Consider the following 20,659-nt stretch of genomic DNA (forward strand, 5'->3'; position numbering starts at 1 on the left):
GGACTAAGCACACAGCCATGTGGTGCACCTGTGCTGGTAGCGCTTGTGGTGCCCGACCGCTGTGGGGCACGAGTGATGCAATGGTAATCTAGATAACCCCTCTCCTCTCCAACTAGATTTAAACCTGCAGATTGCGTCAGCACTTTGGGGTGGTGGTAGTGTTGGTGAGGTAGGTTTAATTTAATCTTATTTTCCATCAAGACTTAAATATTTATCCCTTTTCACAAAAGCAAGACTGCAGTTATTTTCACATCAATCGCAACGGAGAGGCAATAAATTTAAGCTCCCACTGCACAACTGCTGCCGCCTTCGATGGGACAGCATGGAATTATTTTAAATACATCAATAGATCCAACTGCCACTAGAATGACCTTAACAGCAGTCTACCTGCTATAAACAAATGTTTTATCGCAAAAATTCACATGGAGATAAATCTTCCACTTCTGTGAAATGTTGCTCTTGTCATGTTATTAACATCAAAGTCAGACCAATATATCTTTGCTGCTCAACTTCTCATACCCAACTGAGAACTATCACCAGTTCAAAAATGCACAATCATCTAGATTAGGTGACATGCTTCCACCCAAATTATAATACGTTGTTTCAGTCTGATACAAAATCTTGCAAATACACCCTTCCAGGAAAAGGAGCACACATACACCCCTCTACAAGCAGTCCACTGCATTTGCCGGCCATACCTTCCTCCAACCAAGACTTAAGATTTCTGGACTACCTTTCTTTTAAGATCTGGATCTTACCTACTTTCTCCTCATCCACAAGTCCTTCCCCCAAATCCCAATATTCCTTGGTCCTGCTTTATAGGCTTTATTTCTCTCCCTGCCTTTCATTCCTCTTCAAATTTATTGGACGTACTGAATATTATCCTCTGCAGATCTTTTTCAACCGCTTGTAGTTTCTCTCTCCCAGTCTGATTCTACTCACTGAAATTCTTGTTGTGCTCGGGAGTGAGTGGCATTGCTAAAAGTGTGAGGCAAACTCAAAGGTCTTAAGGTGGTTAAGTCACTTGGGCCAGATCCCAGAGTCCTGAGGGAGGTTGCTGAAGAGATAATGGATGCACTGGTCATGATCTTTCAAGAATCACTTGATTCTGGCATGGTCCCAGAGTACTGGAAGATTGCAAGGGGTAATAAGGTGCCATATATGAGGATGCTTAACAAGATAAGACCCTATGGCATTGCTGGAAAGATACTGCCATGGACAGAGGAATGGCTGACTGGGAGGAGGCAATGAGTGGGAATAAAGAGGGCCTTTTCTGATTGGCTGTCAGTAACAAGTGGTGTTCCTCAGGGTTCAGTATTGGGGTCGCTACTTTTCACTTTGTTTGTCAATTATTTGGATAATCAAATTGATCGCTTTGTGGCAAAGTTTGCAGATGATACGAAGACAGCTGAAGGGGTATATAGTTCTGAGGAAGCAATGCAACTGCGGCAGGACTTAGACAAACTGGAAGAATGGGCAAAAATGTGGCAGATGGAATAGTGTTGGGAAATGTATGTTAATACATTTTGGTAAAAGGAACAATAGTGCCTTTGGAGAGATGGGGAGAAGGTTCAAACATCAGAGGTGCAGAGGGACTTAGGAGTCCTCATGCAAGACTTCCAGAAGGTTAATTTACAGGTTGAGTCTGTGGTAAAAAGGCAAATGCAATGTTGGCATTTATTTCAAGGGGATTAGAATATAAAAGCAAGGAGATAATGCTGAGGCTTTATGAGACACCAGTCAGGCCACACTAGGAGTACCGTCAACAGTTTTGTGCCCCATATATTGTCATTGGAGATGGCAGAGGAGGTTTACAAGGATGATTCTGGGAATGAAGGGGTTAACATATGAGGAATGTATGGCAGCTTTGGGCCTGTACTCACTGGAATTTAGAAGAATGCACGGATCTCATTGAAACCTTCCAAATGCTGAAAGGACTAGATAGGGCAGATGTGGAGGGGATATTTCCTGTGGTGGGGGTATCCAGAACTAGAGGGCACAGCCTCAAAATTGAGGGGTGACCTTTTAGAACAGAGGTAAGGAGGAGGAATTTTTTAAACCACAGACTAGTAAATCTGTGGAATGCTCTGCCACAGACTGCGGTGGAGGCCAAGTTGTGGGAATATTTAAAGTTGAAGTTGATCAGTCAGGGCATCAAAGGATATGGCGAAAAGGCAGGTGTTGAGTGGGATCCAGGATTAGCCCTGATGGAACGGCAGAGCCGACTTGATGGGCTGAATGGCCAAATTCTGCTCCTACGTCTTATGACCTTATGATCTCAGCATAGTCTAAACTCGCCAATAGCAGCACAGGAGATGTACAAATCCAGAATCAGAATCAGGTTTACTAACACTGGCATATATTATCAAATCTGTTGTTTTCTGACAGTAGCATACCGCAATACATAATAATAAACTGTAGCATATGACCTGTATTTCCTTTTCTTCTAAATTTTGTGTTACTCTTAACTTTATTTGGAAATGGAGAGCTTCAATAATTGTGAAGTGCACTACAGGGAAGAACTGCAACAGCATTTTTATTGCAAGGAAACAAATTTTTATTGCTTTCCTCCCACTTGAATCAACATAACTGATGCAGAAATTGAATGAAGAGGTACCTGGCCACCCAGACTGAGAAAGACTAGAGGTTTTAGTCCCTCAACAATTTGCAAAATGAAAGGATCTCCTTTCCACGTCTGTAACTCTTACTTCAGAATACCTCTACTTCTTTCTTCTTGAACTCACAACTTGGACAAGATCAGGTTTGAAATCAATTATTACACAAAGAAAGAATAGCAAATCAAGCAGTAACCTCCAAGAACTCTTCATGTCAAAGTCACTATGCCTATCCCTGAAATCAATACAGAAGATTGCATCATTTCAATCTTTCATTCCCAGTTTTTCATGGGCAAAATACTACATACTTTTAAGGAGAAAAGCAAAGTGATTGGGTAGTACTTGCTAAACTCCACCATAATTTTTGAGGGAATAAACATGCAAATATAATCCTTAGATTCTTTATCTAATAAAGAATCCCCTATAATATCATGTAAAATATTTTACCTCTCCACATATTGCTTGTGTGTAAACAGTGGCTGTCGGCTTTGATTAAATTCTTCTCTTGCCAATTGCCGAGCTACTGACACCTGAAAATGACAATCAGATACCAGCGTAATTAAATGACATTTACCCCATGCTCTTTCCTCACATTGCTAAAAATTTACTGTTTATATGAATTATTAGCACTTTATTCCATCACAACTCCTCCCATTACTCGATGCAATAAGTAGCCCTGGTTTAGAAGAATTCGCTCTCATTTTATTCTTGCTCTTTTTCAAATTATCTCACATTTGTGTCCTTGGATTACCAAACCTCGTCCTACTATGAAAAGATTTTCTTTATCGGCATAAAATCATTCTTTATCTTGTACAGCTGCACAAAATATCCAAAGGCCATTTAGCCTGTCTCTCTCTACAAATGCCTAAACAACAGCAACATTTATTCTGTCTCTCTTTATTCTTCCTGGCGATCACATCAAAATGATGTACACTAAATTTGAGCTTCCATTTATCTCATTTCACTGCTGTTTTCCTTTAGTCTTTGTCTCAAAACAAAGCAACCTAGGAACTGCAGAGAAGATTCAGCTGTCACTAAACATACAAGCAACACAAACAAAATGCTGGTGGAACGCAGCAAGCCAGGCAGCATCAATAGGAAGAAGTACAGTCGATGTTTCGGGCCGAGACCCTTTGTCAGGACTAACTGAAAAAGATAGTAAGAGATTTGAAAGTGGGAGGGGGAAGGGGAAATCCAAAATGATAGAAGACAAGACGGGGTGGAGATGGAAAGTTGATTGGCAAAAGGGATACACAGCTGGAGAAGGGAAAGGATCATGGGACGGGAGGCCGAGGGAGAAATGGGGAGGGGAGCACCAGAGGGAGATGGAGAACAGGCAGGGAGTGATTGTGAGAGGGGCAGAGAGAGAAAAAAAAGGAGAGGAAAAAGGGGGGGGTGGGAAAGAAAGAATAAATGAATGAATGAATGAATGAATGAATGAATAAATAAATAAATAAATAAATAAATAAGGGATGGGGTGAGAAGGGGAGGGGGGCATTAACAGAAGTTAGAGAAATCAATGTTCATGCCATCAGGTTGGAGGCTACCCAGACGAAACATAAGGTGTTGTTCCTCCAACCTGAGTGTGGCTTCATCTTGACAGTAGAGGAGGCCATGGATAGACATATCAGAATGGGAATGGGACGTGGAATTAAAATGTGTGGCCACTGGGAGATCCTGCTTCCTCTGGCAGACCGAGCGTAGGTGTTCAGCAAAACGGTCTCCCAGTCTGCGTCGAGTCTCTGGGAGCACTATACCACACCAGCCGACTCACAGGTGAAGTGTCGCCTCACCTGGAATGACTGTCTGGGGCCCTGAATGGTGGTGAGGGAGGAAGTGTAAGGGCCGGTGTAGCACTTGTTCCGCTTACAAGGATAAGTGCCAGGAGGGAGATCAGTGAGAAGGGATGGGGGGGATGAATGGACAAGGGAGTCGCATAGGCAGCAATCCCTGCAGAAAGCAGAAGGGGGGGGGGGGGTGAGGGAAAGATGTGCTTGGTAGTGGGATCCCGTTGGAGGTGGCGGAAGTTACGGAGAATTATACGTTGGACCCGGAGGCTGATGGGGTGGTAGGTGAAGACAAGGGGAACCCTATCCTGAGTGGGGTGACGGGAGGATGGGGTGAGAGATGTGCGTGAAATGGGAGAGATGCGCTTGAGAGCAAAGTTGATGGTGGAGGAAGGGAAGCCCCTTTCTTTAAAAAAAGACATCTCCTTCGTCCTGGATTGAAAAGCCTCATTCTGAGAGCAGATGCAGCGGAGACGGAGGAATTGCGAGAAGGAGATAGCATTTTTGTAAGAGACAAGGTGGGAAGAGGAATAGTCCAGGTGAGAGTCCATAGGCTTATAGTAGATATCAGTAGATAGGCTGCCTCCAGAGATGGAGACAGAAAGATCAAGAAAGGGGAGGGAGGTGTCGGAAATAGACCAGGTAAATTTGAGGGCAGGGTGAAAGTTGGAGGCAAAGTTAATGAAGTCAATGAGCTCAGCATGCGTGCAGGAGGCAGCGCCAATGGAGTCGTCGATGTAGTGAAGGAAAAGAGGGGGTCAGATACCCGTATAGACTTGGAACATGGACTGTTCCACAAAGCCAACAAAAAGGCAGGCATAACTGGGACCCATACGGGTGCCCATGGCTACACCCTTGGTTTGGATGAAGTGGGAGGAGCCAAAGGAGAAATTATTGAGAGTAAGAACTAATTCCGCTAGATGGAGGAGAGTGGTGGTAGAGGGGAATTGGTTAGGTCTGGAATCCAAAAAGAAGCGAAGAGCTTTGAGACCATCCGGGTGGGGGATGGAAGTATATAGGGACTGGACGTCTATGGTGAAAATAAGGCGGTGGGGGCCAGGGAACTTAAAATCATTGAAAAAATTCAAAGCGTGAGAAGTGTCACGAACATAGGTGGGAAGGGATTGAACAAGACGGGATAAAACAGTGTCAAGGTATGCGGAAATGAGTTCAGTGGGGCAGGAGCAAGCTGAGACAATGGGTCTACCTGGACAGGCCGGTTTGGTGGGGCAGGAGCAAGCTGAGACAATGGGTCTACCTGGACAGGCCGGTTTGGTGGGGCAGGAGCAAGCTTAGACAATGGGAGACTATACTTTTAAGGATCATTTCTATAGTCCGGGACTAAACATACAAGGTTAGTTGTCTGTTAACTCATTTAACCTCTCTTGTTCCTTTCTATTCAATTATTTACATATTGCCCTGTGTTGATAACTTCCACATAGTTGATATTAATATCCTCTTAAATTAATATCACTTCAATTCATGAACTTAACAGTATTTACTTCTGCTTCTCAATATTTTGCATCTAATTCCTCTTTGCAATAAGTTCTCAGCAAAATTCAATCACTTAGAAATTAGCTTTATAAACATTGGTACCTCACTTCTCACAACGACTTCCAGGAATGAGTGTGTTAATGGAAACACCATTAAAGGTGATCATTTTTGCATTATAAAAATAGAGATGACAGGGCTAGAATTTAACACCAAACACTGGAAATTGGCACATCACAATGGGTTTTAATCCATGTCCTAATATATTCTACAGTGAACATTGCAAAGTGCATCAAAAAAAACATAATAAAATGTGACACTCATCCTTTGCCAAAATATGGAAATAGATCAGAATCAGGTTTGATATTACTGACATATATGTTGCAAATTTGTTATTTTGGCAGGAGTACAGTGCAATACACCAAAAATTATAAATTACAATATGAGATATATTTTTAAAAATAAATTAAGTAACACAAAAGGAGAGCAAAAATAGCGAGGAAGTGTTATGGGTTGGTTCATTGTCTGATCAGAAAGCTAATGGTGGGGACAGGGGGAGAACAAAGCTGATCCTAAAACACTGAGAGCTCAGAACCTTGTCACCGCAAGACTCAACCTTCAAACTTAGCTAAAATTTGGCAATCATTAAGAGGCCAGCACAGAAGTTATATCATTCAGAACTATGTTCCTGAGACATAGGACTTTGGGGTGCATAAAAGTTCATTCCTTTGCAGATTTCTGAAAAATAAACTAATTCTCCAGTAATCTAACTAAAGGTATTCTGAAAGAGTAGTCAGTTTATTATTCTTCCCTACCTTCTCATTTTCCCACTGGAAGAAATTACAATCCTTTCGATCTCTGCAGGCTGCACAGGCATAAAACCTTCTGCCTTTTTGTTCCTTGTGGTTTACTTTTGCAAACAACAGAGTTGGACCTGGAACCAAGACAAAGAAGAAATATATCTTGTTGAACAAGAAACTTGACTTTATTTTTCTCTCTTAGTAAAGATGTATGAGAAAGTGGGTCAGTATTTATCAAGTGCATAAAATGGAGCTCAATATTTTACCACTGGAAAGAAACCCGTTCCACATAATTAATCTGTTGAGTGACATTCAAAGGTATTTAGGGAAGAGCAGCAAGATGTGGTATAAAAATTGGAGGATAATTCAGTACTTGCTCAAATGCCACTTTTTATCTTGATAACAGAATCACTTACAAATTTGAGCGTAATCTAATTCAGAAACAACAGGAGGCATAATCCTATTTACATTTATCTAGAAGAAAGAAAGCAGCCAACAAGATGGAGTGTTATCCTGACACTGAAACAAACAAGCAGAAATTGGGAAGCATCTTCATTAGAGGTGCAGATTCCAGTGATAGGGTGTGCATGTCCCAAGCCAAATATTATACACCATTATGGACCAGATTCAGCCATAACAACCTTGGTCATGCCTTAGTTTAGCATGCTGCATCACTTAACTTCAGTTCAGCATCCTGGTTATCCGTGCTATCATAGTTTCGCCACCTACCCACGGTAATTCCCAGTCTTTTGTGAAATACACTGAAATGAATAAACACCTGGAAATCTGCAGATGCTGGAAATTCAAGAAACACACACAAAATGCTGGTGGAACGCAGCAGCAGGCCAGGCAGCATCTAAAGGGAGAAGCGCTGTCAATGTTCATGCCATCAGGTTGGAGGCTACCCAGCCGGTATATAAGGTGTTGTTCCTCCAACCTGAGTGTGGCTTCATCTTGACAGTAGAGGAGGCCATGGATAGACATACCAGAATGGAAATGGGACATGGAATTAAAACTTTTTACACCAATATATAAAAGGCCACACCAGGAGCACCAGACACAGTATACCACACCAGCCAACTCACAGGTGAAGTGTCGCCTCACCTGGAAGGACTGTCTGGGGCCCTGAATGGTGGTGAGGGAGGAAGTGTAAGGGCAGGTGTAGCACTTGTTCCGCTTACAAGGATAAGTGCTAGGAGGGAGATCGGTGGGAAGGGATGGGGGGGATGAATGGACAAGGGAGTCGCATAGGGAGCAATCCCTGAGGAAAGCAGAAGGGGGGGGGGGTGAGGGAAAGATGTGCTTGGTAGTGGGATCCCGTTGGAGGTGGCGGAAGTTACGGAGAATTATACGTTTGATCCGGAGGCTGGTGGGTTTGTAGGGGAGGACAAGGGGGACCCTATCCCGAATGGGGTGGTGGGCGGATGGGGTAAGGGCAGATGTACGGGAAATGGGAGAGATGCATTTGAGAGCAGAGTTGATGGTGGAAGAAGGGAAGCCCCTTTGTTTAATAAAGGAAGACATCTCCTTCATCCTGGAATGAAAAGCCTCATCCTGAGAGCAGATGCGGTGGAGATGGAGGAATTGTGAGAAGGGGACAGCATTTTTGCAAGAGACAGGGTGGGAAGAGGAATAGTCCAAGTAGCTGTGAGAGTCTGTAGGCTTATAGTAGATATCAGTAGATAGGCCGTCTCCAGAGATGGAGACAGAAAGCTCAAGAAAGGGGAGGGAGATGTCAGAAATACACCAGGTAAATCTGAGGGCAGGGTGAAAGTTGGAGGCAAAGTTAATGAAGTCAACGAGCTCAGCATGCGTGCAGGAGGCAGCGCCAATGCAGTCGTCGATGTAGCGAAGGAAAAGAGGGGGATGAATACCCGTATAGGCTTGGAACATGGACTGTTCCACAAAGCCAACAAAAAGGCAGGCATAACTGGGACCCATGCGGGTGCCCATGGCTACACCCTTGGTTTGGATGAAGTGGGAGGAGCCAAAGGAGAAATTATTGAGAGTAAGAACTAATTCCGCTAGACGGAGGAGAGTGGTGGTAGAGGGGAATTGGTTAGGTCTGGGATCCAAAAAGAAGCGAAGAGCTTTGAGACCTTCCTGGTGGAGGATGGGGGTATATAGGGACTGGACGTCCATGGTGAAAATAAGGCGGTGGGGGCCAGGGAACTTAAAATCATTGAAAAAATTCAAAGCGTGAGAAGTGTCACGAACATAGGTGGGAAGGGATTGAACAAGAGGGGGATAAGACAGTGTCAAGGTATGCAGAAATGAGTTCAGTGGGGCAGGAGCAAGCTGAGACAATAGGTCTACCTGGACAGGCAGGTTTGTGGATCTTGGGTAGGAGGTAGAAACGGGAAGTGCGGGGTGTGGGAACTATGAGGTTGGTGGCAGTGGATGGGAGATCCCCAGAGCTGATAAGGTTGGTGATGGTATAGGAGACAGTGGCCTGGTGTTCCTTAGTGGGGTTATGATCAAGGGGTAAATAAGAGGAGGTATCAGAGAGCTGTCGCTGTGCCTCGGCCAGGTAGAGGTCCACGTCCCATTCCCATTCTGATCTGTCTATCCATGGCCTCCTCTACTGTCAAGATGAAGCCACACTCAGGTTGGAGGAACAACACCTTATATACCGGCTGGGTAGCCTCCAACCTGATGGCATGAACATTGACAGCGCTTCTCCCTTTAGATGCTGCCTGGCCTGCTGCTGCGTTCCACCAGCATTTTGTGTGAATAAACACCTCCCCGTAGGGTGAGACTTAATTAGTGTCTCCTACAGCATTTTACATCAACAAGGTAAATCCACAAGGCACTTTCAAACCTGAAGCAGCTTTGCTGCAATTTTTTAAAAATTTGTTGCCCCACTTAAAATGCAATTAATCCCAATGTAACTAATGTTACAGCGTGCATTGATGAAGAAAAATAATTAGAAGGATTTCAAGGCAGTGAAAATTCTCTTGCAATAGCCAATGAAGCTCGGTCATATGTTTTCAAAACACCTCTATAAGGTATCACAGGAACTGATTCAAAGACAAGTAAATGAAAATGAGCAGTGGATCAGCAATACTTTAATAAACAGTAGACTGGCAAAACAGGACAGAGTAACTTGTCTTGTCCTTTGATTTTGCTTAATAATTCTGATGGTAGATGGTGAAGGAAAAGTGGTAGGAAAATTCATTTGTAAATTACCGCTAAAGGGAGTAGAGGCGAAGTCTGGGGAGTAATGAATTACAGACATTGAAAGTTGCAGTAAAAACTGGCCACAATAAAGAAATATGGCAGTTAGATAGCATCTCAGAGTGGCTTAACACAAATGCATCTCTTCCAAGCTCCTTCTGTCCTCTGTACAAATATTTGCACACAATGCTGGATAGGTGACAAATTTACACAAGGTTGTTAAAAAAAAACAGCATTAAAAACAATTCTGGTAACCAAGGAATGAAAATGCACAATGTAAAAGCAGAAAGTGAGAGACTGCTCTGAAGCATTATTATAGTATTGCTTAAATATCTGGGGCTCCAACATAGCAAATTTATTTCTTAATGTTACAAATAATCTCACTATAATAATTGTAAACAATTTACTTCATATAATTTCACATTCCTACACTAATACATTGGGGAGAAAACAACCATTGCAATTCAATAACAAAGTGATTTCTTTTCATCCATTGCCAGTGTGAGATTCCACATTTATCAGAATTAACTACCTTGTATGGACACTGGGGACATTAACTACCTGGTATGACACTGACATTGGGGGAGCAGCATTAGAATAAATATAAGGAGTTCCTGATGAATAAAAATATTGAAAAAATCAGCTTCTTACTCATAAGCAAATTATAGACACTAAAGCCTTCAAACTTTTGGAAAAAGTTCCCAATTGACAGTAAGTTGGTCAAAATCCAAAAATTGAGTATTACAATGGTACTTTTTCCTATTTCATAATCACAATTATTTTGCCCTTCAGGAAAACATGAGCAAATGTAAAGCAATGTCTAGCTGAATCCAGAGACATAATTACAGGCTTATGCCATGCTCAGGTGGTTGTGAACTGAGCATTTTAAATATAGATATGATGTTAGACACTGTTCAAGCTAAATTGTCTTGAAAATTACGCATTAATTTCCTGTGTTGCAATAGAAACATGCTTGACGCCACTGTGCTTACCTTTAAATTTATAAATACCAATGATGGGGCAGAAGTAAAAAATATTTAGGATAAAGTTAAAATTTAGTCATCTTGAATTACTGTACTAATTGAATTGATAAATACAGCAGCAACACCTCTGCCATGATTATCCTCAATGCTGCCACTCCACATGGCTCTGTCCTCAGCCCTGACTTTACTACTGAATCCAGCTCTAAGTTGCAGCTGAAATCACCACAATGGGCTGAATCTCAAATAACGAAGAGACAAAGTGCAGGAAGGAAACAGAGATCCTAGCAGCAGGATGTCACGATCTCTCCCACACTGTCAGCAAAATAAAAAAGCTGGTCACTGACTTCAGGAAGGCGTATGGTGCACACACTCCTGTGGCACTGCGGTTGAGAGACTAAGAGCTTCATGTTCCTTGCAGTGAATATCACCAATAGGCTATCCTGATCCAACCAGGTAGATGCCACAGCCAAGAACGCTCATCAGTGCCTCTACTTCCTCAGGAGGCAAGAGAAAATTTTGCATGTCCCCTTTGACCCTCACCAATTTTCAGACACATCCTATTAGAATGCATCATGTATGGCAATTTCTCTGTCCATGACCACAAGAAACCAGAGTTGTGGACACAGCTGTGCAGAGCATGAATCCAGCCACCCTTCCGTGAAGGTAAAAGAGACCGTAGATGCTGGATTCTGGAGAAACAAATAATCTGCTGGAAGAACAATGGGCTGAGCAGCAACCGTGGGAGGAACTATCGATGTTTTGGGTGGAAATCCACAGAAGCTGCTAGACCCACTTAGTTCTTCCAAAAGGTTGTTTCTTGCTCCCCTCTATGGACTGTCTACACATTTTGTTCCTTTGATGAAGAAACCAACATAATCAAAGACCCCACACAACCAGACATTGTCTCTTCACAGCCCTCCCAATGGACAGTAGATACAAAAATTTGAAAGTACATACCACCAAGCTAAAAGACAGCTCCTCTCCCACTATTATGACTACTAAACCAGACTCAGTAGTCCAGATGGATCAAAACAGAATCTAGGCCTCCCCTGCTGCCACAATGAGGCCACACTCAGGTTGGAAGAGCAACACTTCGTATTCTGTCTGGATAGCCTCCAGCCTAACACCATGAATATTGACATATTTAACTTCTGGTAAATTCTCCCTCAGTCCCTTCTCTTTTTTTCCCATTCTTCATTCTGGCTCCACTCCACTCTAACCGCTCCTCTTCTCTTCACCTCCCTCGGTCCCCTTTCTCCTTCCCATTCTCCCATAGTCCACTCTCCTCTCCTATTAGATCCCTTCTTCAGCCCTTTACCTCTTCCACTTATCACCTCCCAGCTGCTCAGTTCATCCACCCTCCCCTACCCCCTCTGGTTTCACCAAACAATTTCCTTTACCTTCTCCCCGTCCCAGCTTCTTATTGTGGCTTCTTCCCCCTTCCTCTCCAGTCCTGATGAAGGGTGTCAACTCAAAAGGTCCCGTCTCCATTCCTCTCCATGCTGCCTGACCTGCTGAGGTCCTCCAGCACTGTGTGTGTTGGTCTAAATTTCGCATCTACACAATCTCGTGTTTAGAAATTAAGTTGGACTCCTTTAGGAGGATCTCATTAAGCACACAGAGTAAATTTAAAAACCTGCAGAAACTAAATCCAAAACAAAAAACTGAAAATGTTGTAAATGCTCAGCAGTTTAAAACACTTCAGTAGAAAGGGAAATAATAATCATTTCACAGCTGGGAACTCTTCCCACAGATGTTGCCTGACCTGATGAACTTAGAAACATAGAAAATAGGTGCAGAAGTAGGCCACTCAGCCCTTCGAGCCTGCACCACCATTCAGTATGATCATGGCTGATCATCCAACTCAGAACCCTGTACCTGCTTTCTCTCCATACCCCCGATCCCTTCAGCCACAAGGGCCATATCTAACTTCCTCTTAAATATAGCCAATGAACTGGCCTCAACTGTTCCCTGTGGCAGAGGATTCCACAGATTCACCACTCTCTGTGTGAAGAAGTTTTTCCTCATCTCGGTCCTAAAAGACTTCCACTTTATCCTTAAACTGTGACCCCTCGTTCTGGACTTCCCCAACATCGGAAACAATCTTCCTGCATCTAGCCTGTCCAATCCCTTTAGAATTTTATACGTTTCAATAAGATCCCCCCTCAATCTTCTAAATTCCAGTGAGTATAAGCCTAGTCGATCCAGTCTTTCTTCATACGAAAGTCCTGCCATCCCAGGACTCAGAAGGAAGGGGGAAGATGCCAGAATAATAAGGTGGAGGGAGAGGAAGAAGGGTAGCTAGGAGTTAGGTGAGGCCAGGTGGATGGGAAAGGTGAAGGGCTGGAAAAAAAAGAATCTGAAAAGGAAAGGAGAGTGAACCATGGGAGAAAGGGAAGGAGGATGGAACCCAGGTGAAAAAAGGTAAAAGGTCAGAATGGGAAACAGAGGGGCAGGACAGACAGTCAGTCACTTGTACGTGATCCACCACACTATACGATAGGAACTTGCCTTGGGGAAAAATGGCTCTATATTGGTAATACACTGAGAAAAGGAAATGGCTTCATTGCTTAGGTATTTGTAACATGAACAACAAAAATTAATCTGGTAGATTGCCTAAGCCAGCTTTCCCTTTATGTTTAGAAGCTCCTTGGATCAATAGTGGCTTGCTGCTATTGGAGTATAAAAGTATAAACTTTAACTATGAAGTCAGTTATTTGCTATGCATGTAAGACCTACAAGTATCTGGGAGTACAGTTAGACGAGAAGCTAGACTGGACTGCCAACACAGATGCCTTGTGCAGGAAGGCACAGAGTCGACTGTACTTCCTAAGAAGGTTGGCGTCATTCAATGTCTGTAGTGAGATGCTGAAGATGTTCTATAGGTCAGTTGTGGAGAGCGCCCTCTTCTTTGTGGTGGCGTGTTGGGTAGGAAGCATTAAGAAGAGGGACGCCTCACGTCTTAATAAGCTGGTAAGGAAGGCGGGCTCTGTCGTGGGCAAAGTACTGGAGGGTTTAACATCGGTAGCTGAGCGAAGGGCGATGAGTTGAGTAGGCTACGGTCAATTATGGATAACTCTGAACATCCTCTACATAGCACCATCCAGAGACAGAGAAGCAGTTTCAGCGACAGGTTACTATCGATGCAATGCTCCTCAACCAGGATGAAGAGGTCAATACTCCCCAATGCCATTAGGCTTTACAATTCTACCGCCAGGACTTAAGAACTTTTTAAAAGCTATTATTAATGCTTTTTGAGATAGTGATTTAGATGCATATCATATTTTTTACTGAGTTAAGTATTGTATGTAATTAGTTTTGCTACAACAAGTGTATGGGACATTGGAAAAAAAGTTGAATTTCCCCATGGGGATGAATAAAGTATCTATCTATCTATCAATTTAGTAGAATGAAATCTTAGGAATGTAGAGGTAGCTAAAGAGCTAAAGAAATTAGATTAGAACATTGCTCAGTTCTGAGTTTGCTACTTGCTATGCATGTACCCAATTTGGTAGGAGACTGCAGTCTTAAGATGACAATGGTGTGTTAATGAGAGGTTGCTAAAGAAATGTAGATTAGAACATTGCTCAGTTCTGAGTTTATTATTTGCTATGCACAATGTACGTGCAGCACGTGTAAAATGCAACTAGAGATTGCTATAAAAGCTGCTGTGTCCGAGGATCGGTGGGCAGTCAGCGACTAGCTCAATGACTGTCTCAGCTTTGATTTGCAAATTAAAGTTTAACCCTTCTTGAAGAATCTTCTGCGTCTCCTGGTCATTTGTGAGGATCGAAAAACCACGACACTGCTCATCTGAAGACCTTCTAAACATAAATAAAGCTTGAGCAAGAAGTGCCAGAGCAAGGTGGGGACCAGTATGTTTACAGGCAAGCAGACTACAGGAAAACTCTAGGATGCAATTACTTTCGATTTCTGAGAACTGTTTGTAACCCAAACAATCTGTAAGTCAGAATGGAACAGAAATGAGAGAGCAATCAGACATAGTAAGCAATGCATCCTCTAATACGTAACAATCAATCTTGTGCTGTGCAATTTTTTGCCCAGTGAAAACATGTGCATATTGAATAACTTCTTCAATGAAAGTTCTAAAATCTGCATACAAATCATCACAAACTCCACTATGTCAACACCATCCGCATCAGAAACTGGAAAAGGAAATGTGACTGTGTACAATCGTGAAATATACTTAACATGCCAATAAGGTCGAGAGTGGCAACCTTTTGTGAGCAAGTAGCAAACTATGTTGTGTGCATATGCACACCTTAGAGGGACCATTGATGGTAAGTGAAAATCAGCCAACCTCAATGATTCAATGAGTGAATGAGCCTACTAAAAGTTTAGAGTTCTGCTTGCTCAAACTGGCTATGATTGCTGCAAGAATGGGTAGGAGAAGATGGGCAGAAGGCACACTAAAATGCTCTATTCCCTCATTACACAAGATCCTAAAGCCCCCAGCGGCCAACAAATCCATCACCATTCCAAACATTCATTGATATGTATTGGCTGCCAATGTCAGGTATTCATAACCTGTATACGACAGCCAAAGATTTTGATGCAGTTGGACTTCTAAATGGAAGAGGCTGAGTGCGCACCTAGATTTTCACGTGATCTCTAATTTAGTATGAGACACCAGGATCGGAGATTGCAGAGGGGGTGTAAATTCGAGTGCATCTAGTGAAAATATCCTTTATAGCTGCTCAAAATACCAACCAACAAGATAAAAAGTTTGCAGGGTAAAACATCACATTTTTCAAATTCTCGCTTCTTCATAAATAATTGAGATGTAAATGCCAGGGCGGGTTCAACATGCCGTGCCCCAGAAACCACACATTGTCCAACGCTGTCTCGTCAACCACACGTCGCCAAAAGTTTGTTTGACAACCGCACCAATTACATGATAAACGGCACAAGGATACTGGGTCGCTGTAGTTAATGGGTCAAGGAGCTATAAAAAGCTCTGGTTAAGTGATTAAGGTGCCCATTGCACTATGCAAAAGACTGGCAACGATTGTGAACCTAAAACATTGCCATACCCTCTCCCAAAATCTTTGGCCCTGAAAGTCATGCAGCGTTTGTGTTTTATTTCTGTACAAACCGTTTCATCCACATGCTGCACCGATACAACAGTTCGCAGGCCTTGTGCACCGCGACTGTTCCAAATCCCGTTCACTCTCTCCTTACCATGTGGGCACAGGGGAGCTCTGGACTCCGCTTCCTCGTTGATAACCAACTCAATCGCCGCCGTCTCGGACATTGCCACTCACCAAGCCCCACTGCCCCGCACGATCACGACAGAAACATGCGACCCTTTCCGTCGACGTCACTCGCGCGACCTTCCCCGCTCTCACGCCCGGTTCCCTGGGTAACTGTAGCAGGAACAATGGTGGGGGATTGGGGAGGATTGGTGTTGGTATGGGGTGGGAGAGTCTTGGAAAATGAGTGCTGTCGGCGGAGAACGTGCATTTGCTGAGGGCGCAATGGCTGCCGATGGTTTCTGCTGCGCTGCACTGCACTCACCTCCTGGTAGCGATATATCCTTCGCTCACAGACCTGCAAAGTGCGTGCACAGAAACTATTCCAAATTTGTTTGAAAATCCTCACCCTCGTTCCATTTGTGGGTTGTCCCTGGATAATGAACGGGTTCAGTTTGCATAGATCTTCATGTCGATCAGAATTAAATTTATTATCACTGACAGAAGACTTGAAATCTATTTGAAATCCGGCAACGATGCAATGTAAATGCATAAAAAATCTATGTGACAGCATATAAATAAATACTGTAAAATAGGGAATAACATGATAGATAGACTGTTCAGATACCTAATGGCAGAGAGGAAGAAGTTGTTTCTAAATCGTTGAGTGTGAGTCTTAAGGCTCCTGTGCCTCTTCCCTAGTGGTAGTATCAAAAAGAGGGAATGCCCTGATAGTGAGAGTCATCAGTGAAGATGCCGTTTTCTCGAGTCTATAACCCTCTGCAGCATCTTGTATTGAAGTCTCCATATCAGCTATGATGCAGTCTGAATGTTGTCCATCTGTACAAATTTACTCCAAATCTCAAATTCCTAACACAGTGGAGCTGCGCTTCGGCCTCCTTCGAGACTGCATTGATGTGTAGGGCCCGGTATGCATTCTGGAGATGTTGTTGACCAGGAACCTCAAGCTGCTCACCTTGGAAAATACTCAAAAATCACTCCATATGCTAACAATGCCCCCACAGTATGGTAATTAATGTTGTCAAAAGTACATTGGGCTGACAAAAAAGAACTACTAAAGGTGGAGAGGGAAACTAGTTCTGTTATTTGTAGGAATAAGCATATGTCGATATGTATACTTTTAAATTTAAAAAGAAACTATCAGCTTTATAGGTCATGTCCATCTAAACACAGTGAAAATGCCTCAATGACCCATGCGGTCCAAGGACTTTCTGAGGGCAGCCCACGTGTGTCCAGTGCCAACAGAGCATGCCCACAACCTACTAATCCTAACTCATAATTATCTTCGTACGTGACAGGAAGCTGGAGCACTTGGGAGAAACTCACGTGGTCATGGGGAGAAGATACAGACTCCTTATGGACAGTGGTGCAAATTGAACCCTGATCGCTGCATTGTAAAGTGTTGCACTAACCGCTACCCCACAGTGCTGCTCCAGAGTATTATGGGAGCTGGTTTGTATGTAGAAGGTGTCTACATGTCGGGCATTTGCAATTTAGGAACAGCCTGTAAACATTTCCTTCATTTTTGTTCACAGGCACAAAATATTTAGTCCATAAGATACAGGAGCACAATCAAGCTATTAAGCCCATTGAGTCTGCTTTGCAAGTCAGTCATGGCAATTTTTTTTTTAACCCCAATCTCCTACCTTCTTTTAACCTGCAGATCCCTTACCAATCAAGAACTTATTAATCTCTGCCTTAAATACAGATGCAAATGCTTCTGTGGCAACAAAACTAATACCCTTTGGCTGAGGAAATTCCTCCTCGACTTAGCTTTAAAGGACTGTTCCTCTATTCTGAGGTGCACCCTCAGATTGCAGACTATCCTACTAATGAAAATATCCTCTCCACATTTTTTCCAGGCCTTTGAATATCTGATTGTTTTCAATGAGATTTGCCTGATTCCCCCCCCCCCCCCCCCCACTCCACCCATCCTTCTGGACACCATTAAACAGAGACATCAAACAACTTTCATATATTAAACTTTTTATTTCCCAGGCTCATTCTCATGAAGTCCTTTGGACCGTCTTCAGGGCTGTCACATCCTTCCTTAGATAACAGGCCCAGAATTGCTCACAATGAGTTGAGTTCTGCCAGTTCACTGTGTAATTTCATGAGGACATGCAAATAACAGGTACTCAAAAGGCTAAAATTTATTGAATAATTTGTCACCTAAAGCTTTCACTTAACAAAACTCTTAACCATTGCCTTTAAGAATGAAGTTGCAAACTTTGTGTGTAGCTGGCTTCTTCTATCCATTTTGCTTCTTCATTTATGTCCCTTTATTTTTCACCTTACCTCCCCATACATACCAGGCAAATGTATTTTAGATCTAGAAAATTCTTTGAGGAAGGAGCTAAGACAAAAATCATAAGCCAATTGCACATATTTCCTGAGCTTGGGCAAAGATCTGTTTCCATGCCTACACTTAAATAGGATTGAACTGTAACCATATATGGACAGCCCTCAGAGTTGTGGTTCAACTTTTATGCTTCTGATTTCAGGCAGCCAATGATGAAATTTTCATAACAGTATACACAAGTAAGTCAACAAGCAACCAAATTGGCAGACTTGGGGACCAAGAGCATTCTTTCATGTCTGAAACCTAGAGGTGTGTGAAATAACAAAATGAAGCCTAACACCTCCAATCAAGAAGCGCTCCTGATATCAAGAGAAATTAATTGCAGTCCTAACCAAAAAAAAATCGTCAAAAATCATTTGCATCCAGTGTATTTTTCTTGAAGAATGTAGGAATTGATTCCTTTAGAGTAGGTGGGAAGATAAATTGGCAGCAAAGAAAAAAGGAAGGATAAATGGGTTCAAGAAATGCACATAGGCTATTCCACAGCTAGTATTGACTACATCCTTTCCTCCTCACAGATTGTCTGCTTCTAAATTGATTTCTAATTCCAAATGCTATTTCAGTGTGAGAAGCAAAAGTAGTGTTACCCTACTTCACTCAAGATGATGTGGTGACAGATTGTTAGAAAGTATTGACATGGTTACAGGCAATGAGTTACTCCTGGAGCCTAGTTGTTCTGCAGTCTGCTTGGGTGTGTTTGGACGGATGGGTAGCTATTGACTGACAGTTCCTATTAAAAGTATTCACCCTCCCTTGGAAGCCACTGTTGAAAAAAAAACACATGAAATCTCAGCTAGAGTTTGCCAGAAGGCACATGGGAGACTCTGAAGTCAGCTGGAAGAAGGTTCTGTGGTCTGATGAAACCAATATTGAGCTTTTTGGCCATCAAACTAAATGCTATGTTTAGTGAAAGCCAAACACCACTTATCATCAAAACCACACCATCCCTATAGTGAAGCATGGTGGTGGCTGCATCATGCCCTGGAAGGCTTTTGAAAGTAAAGGGTAAATTAAATGCAGCAAAATTCAGGGAAATCCAGGAAGAAAACCTGATGCAGTCTGCAAGAGAACTGCAACTTGGGAAAAGATTTGTTTTTTCAGCAAGACAATGACCCCAAGCATAAAGCCAAAGCTACACAGGAATGGTTTAAAAACAACAAAGGTAATAGCCTGGAGTGACCAAGTCAGAGTCCAGTCCTCAATCCAATTGAGAATTTGTGGCTGAACTTGAAAGGGGTTGTTCATTCATAATCTCCATGCAATCTGACAGAGCTTGAGCAGTTTTGTAAAGAAGAATGGGGAAAAAAATTTCAGTGTCCAATTGTGTAAAGCTGATAGAGAACTAAACACACAGACTCAAGTCTGTAATTACTGCCAAAGGTGCAACTACTAAATACTGACTTGAAGGGTTGAGTAATTATGCAATTATTTTGTGTTTAATAATTATAATAAACTTAGACCAATTTGTAGAAATTTGTTTTCACTTCGACACAAAAAAGTCTTTGCTGTTGATCAGTGTCAAAAAAAAACCAAAGCCACTGTGATTCAATGTTGTAAAACAATAAAACATGAAAACTTTTGGGGGGGGTTGAATACTTTTTATAAGCACTGTACATTATGAACTCAAGCAACGCACACAAAATGCTGAAGGAACTCAGCAGGTCAGGCAGCATCTATGGAAATGAATAAGCAGTCAATGTTTTGGCCTGAATTGTCTATTGTCTATAATATTTTGTGTGAGTCTAAGATATTGTCTGCTTTTGTTGGTTCATGCTCCAACACAAGTTCACTGATGACACCACTGTTGTGGGCCATATCAAAGGAGGGAGAGACAGAGAATTTGACTGGGTGGTATAATAATGGTGGCCTCTCACTCAGTGTTAGCAGGACCGAGGAACTGATTGTAGACTTCAGGAGAGGGAAAACAGAGGTCCATGAGCCAGTCCTCATTGGAGGATTACAGTTGGAGAGGTCAGTAACTTTGAATTCCTGGGTGTCACAATCTCAGAGGATGTGTCCTGGACACATCATATAACTGTAATTGCAAAGAAAGCACCACAGCAGCTCTACTTCCTTTGGAGACTACAGTATGTCATCAGAACCTTGACAAATTTCTATAGATCTCTGGTGGCACGTGTGCTGACTGGCTGCATTATGGTCTGGTATGGGAACACCTATGCCTTTGAGTGAAAAAACCTGCAAAGGGCAGT

The 20,659-nt window shown here is 42.6% G+C and overlaps 1 protein-coding gene across 2 annotated transcripts in view; it reads right to left on the reverse strand.

Moving 5' to 3' along the window:
• zcchc4 (zinc finger, CCHC domain containing 4) overlaps positions 1–16,305 on the reverse strand; it is an 85,513-nt gene extending 69,208 nt beyond the window's left edge. Inside the window, exons 1-3 of one of the 2 annotated variants that reach the window (XM_073064888.1) lie at positions 16,056–16,305; positions 6,709–6,827; positions 3,063–3,145 (exon numbers count right to left, since the gene is read on the reverse strand). In XM_073064888.1, coding sequence (XP_072920989.1) covers positions 3,063–3,145; positions 6,709–6,827; positions 16,056–16,128 — 275 coding nt within the window. In that variant the 5' untranslated portion in view covers positions 16,129–16,305. The remainder of the gene's footprint in view (positions 1–3,062; positions 3,146–6,708; positions 6,828–16,055) is intronic. The other variant, XM_073064887.1, reaches the window with a different exon arrangement.
• Between the last annotated feature and the right edge of the window lie 4,354 nt (positions 16,306–20,659).

Source organism: Hemitrygon akajei, chromosome 13 (assembly GCF_048418815.1).
Source record: "Hemitrygon akajei chromosome 13, sHemAka1.3, whole genome shotgun sequence".
Classification (NCBI taxonomy): domain Eukaryota; kingdom Metazoa; phylum Chordata; class Chondrichthyes; order Myliobatiformes; family Dasyatidae; genus Hemitrygon; species Hemitrygon akajei.